General features: G+C 32.2%; 1 protein-coding gene and 1 pseudogene across 2 annotated transcripts; one reads left to right on the top strand and one right to left on the bottom strand.

The window, feature by feature from the left end:
* Window positions 1–404: 404 nt before the first annotated feature.
* Window positions 405–2,069, bottom strand: LOC150036158 (uncharacterized). Of its 2 annotated transcripts, none has more exons than XM_090314062.1 (5): window positions 1,595–2,069; window positions 1,376–1,498; window positions 1,237–1,299; window positions 1,022–1,144; window positions 405–925 (listed from the first exon to the last, which is right to left on the bottom strand). In XM_090314062.1, exons 1-5 carry the CDS (start codon window positions 1,931–1,933, stop codon window positions 785–787), a joined length of 789 nt encoding a protein of 262 aa, XP_090170188.1. In that variant the 5' UTR covers window positions 1,934–2,069; the 3' UTR covers window positions 405–784. The 2 variants fall into 2 exon arrangements, with proteins under 2 accessions (XP_090170188.1, XP_090170189.1); XM_090314063.1 differs by having other exon boundaries at window positions 1,022–1,140; window positions 1,595–2,062.
* LOC150036157 (uncharacterized) lies at window positions 1,971–12,779 on the top strand (annotated as a pseudogene).
* The last annotated feature ends 211 nt before the right edge of the window (window positions 12,780–12,990 follow it).

The following is a 12,990-nucleotide window of genomic DNA, read 5'->3' as shown; positions in this document are numbered from 1 at the left end:
CAATTTTTGAAAGTAATGAAAGATAACCATCTACCATTGTCATAGCCCACTAACAATTTGTACTGTTAGTTATTCATATGGTCTCTCGTGCACCATTGCTAATGGTCAAGGAGTGTAGGTGAGAGAGTGAAAGAGTGAGCGTAAAGAAGCGAGAGAAGAAGAGCTCTAATGTCTATAAATACGAATGTATTGGATTAGTTGAACATGAATATCAAAGGATAAAGGAGAAACGCAAGTACAAACACAAAAGAGAGAGAAAGAAAGAGTCCTAGTGTATGAGGGCACTATTATTGAATGAGGTCTAACTTTAAACTCAATAAAATCACAATGTATATAATTATCTTGACAATGACATAGAGTCGTTCATTATTTAAAAAAACTAGGGTAAACGACTGCAATCAAGGTTATCCATATCAAAAAAGTATATATACCTTCCCAAATAAACACAACCCAGAAAGAGCAGAAGTGCCACTTATGTCTTTCTATTCTTAACCAATCATCCAAATAACAAGTTTAATAACTGAAACCCCTAAAAAGAGGAAAAAGAACAAAAGAAAACAGAAAAAGTACAAAAGAAAGCAACAGCTTTTCACATCTATTTCTTTCCCATCAAAAAAAGAAGTGTTGATTTACATCTTCTTCACACGTCTTCTGCTATACTTCTGATTATATACTTCTGATTCATTTAAGTCAAAAGCTAACAAGTCAAAAAAACAGTACCCAAAAACAAAGCCAAACCCTCTTCTTTGTACACATCAAACTTCAAAATCCAACCTTCCATTTCTCAAAGCTTCCTCCCCATAGCCATCGCTGGAGACCAAAAGTCTGCAACTGTACAATTAGCCAAATGCAAGCTACAGTCCACTGGAATCAAACACAATCCTCTGCTTTTCAGATCCCCCTCTGTTTCTCCATTTTCTCTTCCCTTCAGAAACAGAAAGAAAAAGAAAAAAGGGTTTTCTTTTTTTATAATATAATAATAATAATAAAAGCTTCTTCTTTTTAGTCAGAAAGTGCTTACACTGACTGATTGAGAAGAAAGCAGCTGACTTTTTTGCAAGTAAGGACTGCACAAGACTTGAACTTGTTCATGTAGAAATTTGATGTAACCCATTGCTTCATGAAGTACTGATGCTGTATCTGTCTGTTTTTTTAATTTATCAACATCCAAAATAAAATTATATGAAATTCTCATAAAATTGAAGAATCAAATTAAATTTTATTGTTTATTGCAACCTTGCCAAAGGGTGAAACCAATTGTTGTAGTGCTGTGATTCTTTCCCCTAATTTCTCCTTCCTCTGAAAAAAAGCAAAACCCATTTAAGAAACAGAGAGAGAGAAAAAGAAGAACATGAAAGTTATGGCAAAAATTGACCTTTGCATGTCCAGCAGAACAGGGAGCATCAGATTTGGTCTTTTTCGAAGCTTTCTGGTTCAGTAAAGAAGCTTCTTTAATGGCTGCCGTTTCTGGGTTTGACCCATTTCTCCTTTTCAATTTCTACAAAAACGAACAGTTCAATTTAAAATAGGTAAAAAAGAAAGAAACAAGGAGGAAGGAAGTTAAAACTTAAAAAGCCACAATATTTGTGTTTACGGAATCGGATTTGAGGCCATTCCCAGAAGAAGTTGAAGAGGAATCACTGCATGCGTGGCTTGATCTTTGACGCGATTTAAAACCCAGCTGTGGATGTTCTTCGTCTTCTTCTTTACTGCCGAAACAGAGCATTTTGGGTGGGTTATCAATGGCGAAAGAAGCAGAAGCAGAGGAAACAGAGTAATCAAAGATTTGATGATGAAGAGGATGACTTTTATCAACATCAACATCAATATCATCAGTTTCATCATCATGTTGAGAGGAAAACAGAAGCTGAGAGAAAGTGGTAGCTGTTGTTGGTCCAAGGTGGTCCCCACTAAAGGACTGATTATCCGCCATTAATGAGAAGCTTTTGCTTGAAAAACAGAGTATGGAAATGGAGCAGCTGTGTTTTAAAAGTGGGAAGGAAAAGAAACGGAAGCTTTTTGCTTTCGTTTTTGTTCTGTTTCTCTCTCTGTTTTGTGAAAGTGTGTGCGTGAGTGAGAAGCAGGGGATTATTGTGGTTTTCGGTTACAATTGAACGAGTGGTGGAGGAAGAGGAAAAAGGGGTTTTCTTTTTTGTTTTGTTTTGTTTTTTTTGTTTTTTGGAGAGTTCCGAGGTTTTGGTTTTGGATTTTATGGGTTTTCGGAGCTTTCTTTGGTCAAATGTTTCGGACCCGAGAAGACCGTGGGTTTCGATGTCCGAAGCAGAGGCAGAGGACGCCATCGCCATTGCCATTGCCACCGTACTCTGTTTCTGAAATGCGAGTCCCTCGTTCTTCCTCCCACTTTATTATTTCACACTTAAAAAATCTTCCTCTTTAATTTTTACAAGTAAGTACCCTTTTTTCAGATTTTAAAATAATGTATTGGATATTCTACATTATGATGTTTTATTTATAAATTTCACTTTCATATGTTGAATTCGTAGTTTTTCTTTCATTTGAATGAGTTGGATATGATTTTGGTAACTATTCAATTTAGTCGAATTTAATAAATATTTTAATTTTATATTTATTTGATTTTATTTTTTTATTTAAAGAATTATTAAATTGTTAGCATATAAATATCCACTTCTTTCTTCATTTGGAGCATCACATTCCAATTTGAAGAATTCTTTCATTTCTTTCTTTCGATCTTGAGTTGAGTTGAGAGCAAATATCTAAGAGTTTTGTTAAATTCGAATAGTTTGAGGTTGTTGTTCTATTGAAATTAGTCATTTTATAATGTTGAGACGATCGATGTAGTTTGTTTACAGTCCATGCAAAGTGAATAATTGTCTTCGGGACCGTGTTTATCATAAACGTTTCTCGACTACCTATTTGTGATTATTTTAGCTTATAGCCCTTGTTATTCCATCTCGCTTACTTTTTGAAATTGTTATTGTATACAATGTTTGTATGTTTGCATTATAGTTGTTTGTATCCAATTGAGTTGTATTTCGTTTGTTAGTGTTAATCAGTTCTTTATATTTCGTATTTCCTCACCAAAATGAAAATGAATTGCTTTTTGGATTATCTTTTTCCTTTCGACTTCACTTTCTCTCTCCAATTCTAGTTCTAGCTCACTTTTTCCTTTTTGTTATAGTTCTAATTCATTTTCCATTCGTTGTCGTCATTGTCTCCGTCAGAATTGAAATATAGAAAAGTAAGCCTAATTGGAGATGAAATTTAAATAAGAAGTCTAGAGAAAGAGACAAGAGGTAGAAAGGCTGGGGAGAGAGTAGAAGAAAAATAAATATTAAAATAAGTTTGAAAATAGTTATAAACCTAATTCTGAAAAATTAGGTCAAATAACATTTTGAGCCAATTTTGAAGATCAATCTATCAAATAATCCTTCTTTGGGCTCTTTTTTATTTGGTTCAATAGTTTGGTAACTACTATGATTAAATTTTAGAGAAAAGTTTCAATTTATACCCTTAAATTTTGAGATTGTGTCAAGAGAAATTTTAAACTAATCATTATATCAATTAAAACATTGAACTTTGGTACGTGTTTCATTTTGACAATTTTTCAAATTTAATTGAAAAAGTATTATGTGAGATGTATAGCTATTTCAATTAAACTTTTTAATTACCATACGTGAATCAATAAAAACTCTTTATTTATATTACCTAAAAATCACCAATCTACCATTTCTTACACGTGTGTAGACTTCTTCAAATACCAAGTTAACAAAATGAATGATTAGAATTGATGTACTAAACATTTTCAAAGGTAATCTTACCTGAGAGTCCAAATTGATTTTCTTATGAAAATAATGGTTTAATTGATAAAATTATAAGTCCAGTACAATATTTATTCAAATGAAACATAATAGATAGTATAAATTAATACATTTACAAAAATTTAAATTTAAATGGATATAATTATCAATTCAAATTTTAATCGATATAATTTCACATTTAGGTTATAAGTGGATATTTTTCCAACCCTAAATTTTATGTGTGACTTCATTTATTCGTTAATTTCGTTCAATGACTAGCATGAATGATTATGTGATTGTGTATGAGAAGAGAAATTGGTGGACACTTGTAAAGTTCTTAGTGTGGGAACATGTCAACGAATCGACATCCTATTGGAATCACATGGATAAAAAATGGTAACTTTTTTACAGTTAAAATAGGTTTTTTCCTTTACTTTCAACTTTGCTCTATTTTACTTTAATATGATTTTTTAATATTCAATTTTAATCTTTACACATGTAATAAATCATAAAATTAATCATTATTCTATTTTATTGTTGATATATTTTTTTTTAAAAAAAAATCGTAGTATATTTCTTTCCTTGCACGAAAATTAGTATTATCATTATTAATCAATTAAAATTTATTGAAAATAAGAAAATTAAATTTAAAATTTATTAAAAATACAGACAATAAAATTAGATAATTAAAAGTAAAGATACTAAATGGAATGAAACTTAAAGTAAATAGACCATAATTATGTCTTAACCATTTTTATGCTACTTTCATTAACTATTTACTATAAAAGATGCTTTTAAAAATTATGTGAGACCCATGAAATAAAACAATATATTATTTAATATTCGATCAAATGCTAGGAGTAGAACTCACAAGAAATTTTCTTGTTAAGTTGTACTTTCTTTCTTTCTTATTTTTGGTTGGTGGCTAGGGATGTTAAAGTTATTGACTAGGTATATTCATTTTCAGGAAAACACAATCCATCAATTGTAATCTAAAAAATTGGACTCACTTAATTATATTTATTTTTATTTACCTATGTCTGTAATTGTAACGGAATGTGGGACGCTAAATCCATATCTAAAAAATGCATCCTATTGTCGATTTGAGAGTGATAATCTCAATTTAGGATTTAATTTTCCATTAACATAACATTTATATATGTATACAGGTACAACTTTGGAAAATGGCTCAAAATGACCCAAAACTCAAAACTGTTTTATACAATTGATCTCTTTTTTCAGTACATGTTCTTTTAAACCGTTTTTAGAGTGAAATTATCATCTTTATCCTCGTATTACCAAAACATCAACCATAAATAGTCTAAGTTTAAACTTTGTGAAGTCATTTCAAAGTCAAGATGATTTTTAACATTTTACTCAATTTATAAACAAGGACATTAAAAAAATTATGAAAACGAGTGGTCATTTAACTAAAACAAAGTTGTATCGGATAGAGTTATGATCCAAACAAAATCACACAATGAGAGTTATGTGGCCGCATGATTGTGCAACAAAAGGTGTGCACGATCGCGTAGGTAGACAAATACGTATTTCTCGTTGTACGATCGCATAATTTTCGTTTTGAGATTTTATTTTGGTTGTATCTCCTTCTATAAAAGGACATTTTAACTAAATAACTACTCGTTTTCATATGTTTTTCTCGATTCTTTTCAACCATACTCATCGATAGAGAAAAATGTTAAACAATCTTGAAGTTAAATAACTTACCAAGTTTAAATTTAGATCAATTTAGCAGCTTTCAAGTATTAAGTCAAATTTTTTTTTAAGATTTTGTTCAATTTATGTTGTTAGAATGATTTGATTGAAATAAAGAAATAATAGATAAAAGGGGGAAAAAAGACGAAAGGAAGTTGAAATTTCAATATATACAGAAGCAAGCATAGGACCAATAAATTTATCAATAGATGCGTAGTTAAAGAAGAGGAGGAGAGGTTAACATCCGGACATTTGGTGGGTTAATTTCATAGGATGCTGCGTTTCCCCGACACCTCGACGATGGAATGCTCTTTTATTTCCCTTAGCGCCGTCCAATGTCTCGGCCACTGCGACGCTCCTACTTCCACCTATCCTACTTTTTCTTTTTCTTTTTCTTTTTTTTTTTTATTTCAATGCAATAAAATCTATGTTCCTATGGGACATGACATGTTTAATTTAATTTTCATAAAAACTTAGCTACAGTCGGGTTCCACTATTTTTTCTGTAGTCCGATTATCATCCTATTAGAATATATTTTTTTAAATTATTTATTTTATGTGATAAAAATTAGGGAACCACGATGATTAGAGCACCTTATTCTCTTTAATTTCAATTTTAAAATATTGCTAATATATAAGAAAAATATCTAACTATTTATATTAGTATTTTTATTAATAAAATTTATTTAATATTGTCGAAACCCACATGATTATAAAAAGTTGGTGATGTGACAGTAAATTAATTATAGTATATATATATATATGGAAAATTTCACGAAATGATCCGAAACTCAAAAATTTTTCTACTAATGATCTATTCCTAAAAACTTTTCTACCACTGACTTTTTTCCCATGCGAAATTTCAAAATTACATCCAGTTTTTAAAAAGTCTTCAGACCGCATGGTGAACGCGTCTCTACGAATACTTTAAGCGAGCATTTAGATATTACTAAGCAATCGGATAGATATTACTAAGCGATCGTTTAGCTATCCACTATAGTTTTTATTAAACGATCGTTTAAAGAATACTAAGTGATCATTTAGCTAACTGTTCCGCGATCGCTTACATATCCATTATGTAAATGTTTGGCTAATACTAAGCCATCGTTTAGATAATACTAAGCAACCATTTAGCTAACTGTTGCGCGATCATTTAATATCCATTACGCGATTGTGTAACAATTTATAAAGCGATCGTTTGGCTAATACTAAGCGATCACTTAGGTTTTGTTATGCGATCGGGTAGATAATACTAAGCGATCGTTTAGGTTTTGTTATGCGATCGTGTAGATAATACTAAACGATCGTTTAGGTTTTGTTATGCGGTCGTTTAGATAATACTAAGCAATCGTTTAGCTAACTGTTACGCGATTGTTTAGTTTTCGTTTAGATAAATTTGTGCTAAATTTGTAGAATACCGGTGTTGTACATTTAACTAAGCAAATAAATAACTAAGCGATTATTTAGATACATTCGTGCTAAAATTACATATTGTATAGTATAATAATTGGTGCTAAGATTACATATTGTATAGTGTAAATTTGTACAAAATAATTGGTGTTGTACAGAATATAATTGGTGTTATATAGAAAAATTGAAGCGAAAGTGAAAATTACACATTGTTTAGTCTAGATGGGTCAGTGCCAGGTGATATCAACGTTTGTTTGAACGTTTTCTTGTTATGTCCTACTTGACCACATCGTGCATACCTGTGTATTTGTCGTGGCTCCTCTCCAATTGAAGGCATCCTGACGGTTTGATGTCAAGCTACACTTACTACCTTTTGCGGTGGTAGAATTGGTTCAAAATCTCCAACCCATTCTTGACTGTGTCCAACTGGGAAGATTAGTTTGGCATAAGCAGCAAGCACACACTCAACTGTAAACTATTTTGCACATAATGTTTGAACATTAATGTTTCTCTGGTTCGCTATAGATATTGCATGGGAGCATGGGATCTCGAGATATTACAATGGAATGCATTAGTACCGAAGGCATCATAACCGAAAGCATCTCGAGATGTTTCTCGTGGGGAGTTCGACGACAAAAAGTGAATAATGAGAGAGACGTTCCATTATCTTCAGAATATTAGTTGGGAATAAATATTTTGGTGGAATGTTGGTGATATATTGAATGCACATTGAATGAAGGACTGGGGAAATCGTAGAAGGAAGAAGAAATGTGGCGGTCTGAAGGCTTTTTAAAAATTAGAGGTAATTTTGATATTTCGCATAAGGGAAAGATCAGTGGTAGAAAATTTTTTAGAAAGAGGTCATTGATAGAAAAATGTTTAGAAAGAGATCATTGGTAGAAAAAGTTTTGGGTTTGGGATTTTGTGAAATTTTCTATAGATATATAATTTGATAAGGTATAATAATAACATTTAAAGTTTCTAACATTTTTGTGCACATACTTCCATTCGAGGGATTATTTAGTTCGTTTGATAACTACTATACATTATAGTTTTCTTGCTTTATTATTTATTTTCTTAAAATGTTTGAAAAACTCAAACCAAATACTTGAAGGTTAAGTTATTGAAAATACTCTTGAATGGTGCATTTTATTTTTAAAATATTCTTCAACTTTTAAAAGTTTTTATAATACATTTGAATTTAGTTTTAAAAAGTTAAATATCTTTACTGTTTAATTGTTAACTGGAACGGTTAGTTTTTGTTTAAGAAAATACCTTTAAACTTTCAAAAGTTTCATCAATGCCCTTAAACTTTAACACTATAGTTTTAAAAAAATATACTCATACTATGGTATATGGATAAGAACCGTTAGCACCTTGTTTCGAAAGTACCGTAAAACTTTCAAAAATTGCATTAATATCCTTATTTTTCCCAAAAAAGAAAAAGATTTCCTCTATATACTACCACTAAAGGATTTTTTTAATTTTATTTTCAAAGTTTAAGGATCTTAATACAACTTTTGAAAGTTCAACTATATTTTTGAAATGAGGTATGCTGACAGTTTCTATTCATATATTTAACGGTATGGATATTTTTGAATTTTTTTAAGTTTAAAAGCATTAATGAAATTAAAAAAATTCAATGAAAAAATAAAACTAATAGTAATAGTTTTTTTTCTACTTTTGTTTTTAAAATTTAAGGGTATTTAAGAAACTTTTGAAAGTTCAGAGACATTTTTTTTTTAAACAAAATACAAAGTTCGGAGGTATTTTCTATAATTTCAATAATATTAAAAAAAAAAAAAATAGTTTTTAACAATGGTTGTTTTTAAATATAGAAAATAAACCAAAATATTTACAAGATATAGCAAAATTTTAGAACTATCAATGATAAATGTTAATAGACACTGATAGACTTCTATCTGTGTCTATCAATATCGTTGATAGAAGTCTATCAGTGTCTATCAGTGTCTATCAATGTCTATCAGTGATAGTTCTAAAATTGTGTTATATTTTGTAAATATTTTCAACAGTTTTACCATTTGAAATAATTTCCCTTTTAACAACTTAATTTTATTTTTGAATATTGGTTTAAATTCAAACATGCATTTTAAGTAATAATTAATTAAGCCCTCCAACTTTAGTAGGTAATATATATAACAGTATGAGTATTTGTAATGAAGGTAGGTAACAATTTAATTCTTATGTAGTGAACATAGACGTAGCTCAACGGTAATTAATATGTACTTTTTCCTTTATGATTGGAGGGTTAAATCTAATCTTTTCTACATTTGTTGTATTGAAAAGAAAAAATTATTGAGTATTTTAAAATTGGATAAGGCCAAATGTATTTATAAAATAGGTTAAAATGTCATTTTGGTGTAAGTACATTTTAGTCTACTTTAAATCTCCAAATGTAGTCTATATATTAATTTCAATAAATCTTAAAAATAGTTCATAGTGTTATTTATTATTTTGTTTATTTTTTCAAAAAACAAAAAATAATCTCTATTAATATATCCGATAAAAATTTTGGAAATATATTCAAGTGTTTTTTTTTAAAAAAAATTACCATAAAATTACTGTTATTATTTCACCAATTTTGATATAAATTAATATTGAATTTATGTTTTATTGAAAATACAAAGACTCAATTTAAACATTTAAAAATACAACGACCACAATAAAAAGAAAAAAGTTCAAAGCACTTTGTTGAATGAGAAATTTTGGACCAATCACAAGTTGCCACGTCATTTACTAAATTAATGACGAAATTCCAAATTATTAAATTTGGGCTCAATTAGGAGTTGACATATGTCCTGAATTAAAGTTGAAGACAAATTTCGATGATGTCATGTGGTTTTATCATGACCGTTGAATCAAATAAGATTAATTGGACCCAATTTGATATTATTATTTAGGTCAAAGTCCAACTAAGTAAAAAAAATAGGTTGAATTTGACCCAAATGTCAAATTAGGCCTAAATCCGACTAATTGGGCCTAAAGGCCAACCCCATGGACCAACCAAGCCCAAGTTCAACTAATTGGGCCCAAAGGCCAGACCCATGGATCAATCAAGCCCAAGCCCACTTGTGAACTTTATAAATAGATAAACTCTCCTCATTTGGAGGGGTCAGTAATTCTATACTCCAAAGAGCTTATAGGGAATTCTCTATAACTAAAAGACTCCTTGACTCCTGAAGCTGATCACACCTGAAGACTGAAGTCCTTTGAAGATACAAGCATTCTAAGGACTGAAGTCCTTTGAAGATACAAGCATTCTAAAGACTGAAGTCCTTTGAAGATACAAGCATTCTGAAGATTAAAGTCCTTTGAAGATACAAGCATTTTCTATATTCAGAGAGTCTAGAGAATTCATCAACAAGTAGAAGACTTCCAAGACTCCACTCCTAGAAGACAAAAGACTCTTGAAGACACAAAGAAGACTCTTCTAAGACTTCTGCTTCAAGAACGTTCGGTGTTTTTCTTCTTCAGGTCAAGCACATTTACCCAACTGAGAGAGAATCAGAGGATCAAGTATTAGAAATCGAACCGCATCGCATCAAATCAACTTCAATATCAACACCAACTCAAGTTCAACTCCACGAAGCAAGTTTTCTAGAAGCCTCGTGTGAACACTAATCCTCCAATAAGATCAACAAGCCTAAAGGCTAATAATCCAAAAAGATCATCAAGCCTAAAGACCGATCATCTTAGAAGATCAGCAAGCCCAAAGGCCGATCATCTTAGAAGATCATCAAGCCCAAAGGTCGATCATCCAAGAAGATCAACAAGCCCAAAGGCCGATCACCCAAAAAGATCAACTAGTTTAAAGTTTATAGTTTATTTTGAAAGCATCAAAATACTGTGTATTAGAGATTGTACTCATTTTCCACAAAATTAATATAAATACAAAGTTCAAGTTCCACGAAATAAATTTCTCTTGGAATCTCGTGCGAACAAATTGGTACGCCCGGTGGGACATCTCTACCTCTCATCTCTCTCTCGTCATCCAAGTCTAATAAATCTACAAATGGCACCAAAGAAAGTTGCATCAAAGCTACCATTGCAACCAACACTTACATAAGCTCTGTCATCACGGAGGAAATCTGGGACCAGCTGATGGAATCTCCTAAAGATGGGATCGTCATTAGAAAAAATCCCTTGTTCAACAACTATGCTTCTGCTACTGATCTATTAGAGAAAGAATCACATTTGATGTAGTGTCTGTCATGATGACTAACATAACAACTGAGTCGACCATGGCAGAGATGGAGGTAAAGATAAATTTTCTAATGAAAGCTGTAGAGGAGCGAGATCATGAAATTGCTGCTTTAAAAGATCAGATACAAGCTTAAGATACTGCTGAATTAAGTCAATCTTCAGCTACAAAAGGCAATGACAAAGAAAAGACTGTCTTGCAGGAAAGTCAGCCACCACAATCCACCTTTGTTGCCTCCTTATCAGCTCAATAGCTCCAGGATATGATCACAAACTCCATAAGAACTCAATACGGAAGACCATTGCAAACTTTCTTTATGTACCCGAAGCCATACACCAAGAGAATTGACAACCTGAGAATGCCAGCTGGGTATCAACCTCCAAAGTTCCAGCAGTTCGATAGAAAGGGCAATCCAAAACAACATGTTGCACATTTCATTGAAACCTGCGAAAATGCAGGAACCAGAGGAGACCAGCTAGTCAAGCAGTTCGTTCGTATCTTGAAAGGAAATGCTTTTGATTGGTATACTGATTTGGAGCCAGAAGTGATTGATAGTTGGGAACAACTAGAAAGGGAGTTCCTGAACCGCTTCTACAGTACAAGGCGCACTGTTAGCATGATGGAGCTGACAAACATCAAACAGTGGAAGGGAGAGACAGTCGTCGATTACATCAATCGATGGAGAGCTTTAAGTCTGGATTGCAAAGATAGACTTACTGAATTATCTGTAGTGGAGATGTGCACTCAAGGCATGCACTGGGAGCTTCTCTACAACCTACAAGGGATAAAACCTCATACGTTTGAGGAGCTGGCAACACGCGCTCATGATATGGAGCTGAGTATTGCTAATAGGGGAACTAAAGATTTCCTAGTCTCTGAAGGGAGAAAATACAAAAATGATGCCAAAGGCACTGAAAAGATCATGGGTAGTGCCACAAAGAATCTATGGTCGTTCATGTGACCCTGCTGAAATTTTCCTCCAAAGGAAAACAAACAAAATTTAAAAGAAGGCACAATGAGAGCGAGAAGCGTCGTCCAACTCTTAAAGAACGACAAAAGAAAGTTTATCCATTCTCTGACTCTGATGTGGCAGATATGTTGGAGCAACTACTAGAGAAGCAACTTATTAAGCTACTGGAATGCAAGCGGCCGGAACAAGAAGGAAAAATAGATGATCCTAACTACTGCAAGTATCATCAGGTCATTAGTCACCCAGTTGAAAGGTGCTTCATGCTGAAGGAACAAATTATGAAGTTGGCTCGTGAAAAGAAGATTGAGTTAGATTTGGATGAAGTAGCTCAGACAAATCATGCTATAGTAGCGGCGACTTCAAATGTTCCATTATTTTCTGTGTCCCATGCTCAAAGACAAAGCCCGATCCAGTTTGGAGAATTCGAGCCTATAATTGTTCGGTTCCAACAAGAGATTCAAATAGAAAATTCCAAAATGAAAGATGATCTTGTTGAAGATGACAATGAAGGATGGATAGTAGTGACTCATTCAAAGAGAAGACAATCAAACTTCACCCAAAAAGAGTCGTGTTCCTATCGAAACTATAGAAGAAGAAACAAGACTCATAAAAAGAAAGGCAAAAAGATGACACGGAAGCGTAAGCCTGCTAAGAAAGAAGACAAGGACTTCCCTCAATTCTGATGGCCGGCAACTTCGACAGAATTTCTCCCAAGAAGCTTTCTCAATAATCATCTAAAGAAAGTATCAGATATTCTTGCATGTCACACTGTCGGCATAGTGGAAGTCAACAACAATCATGTGACTGTTGAAGAAGTCAACGACTCAGAAGAAATGAAGCAAAGAACTTCTGTCTTCGATCGTATTAAGCCTTCAAGTACTCGATCTTCAGTCT

Source organism: Benincasa hispida, chromosome 5, assembly GCF_027475165.1.
Source record: "Benincasa hispida cultivar pf3 chromosome 5, pf3_genome.v1.1, whole genome shotgun sequence".
Taxonomy (NCBI): Eukaryota; Viridiplantae; Streptophyta; class Magnoliopsida; order Cucurbitales; family Cucurbitaceae; genus Benincasa; species Benincasa hispida.
The sequence above is the reverse complement of the archived record's forward strand: the minus strand, read 5'-3'. Positions and strand labels throughout refer to the sequence as shown.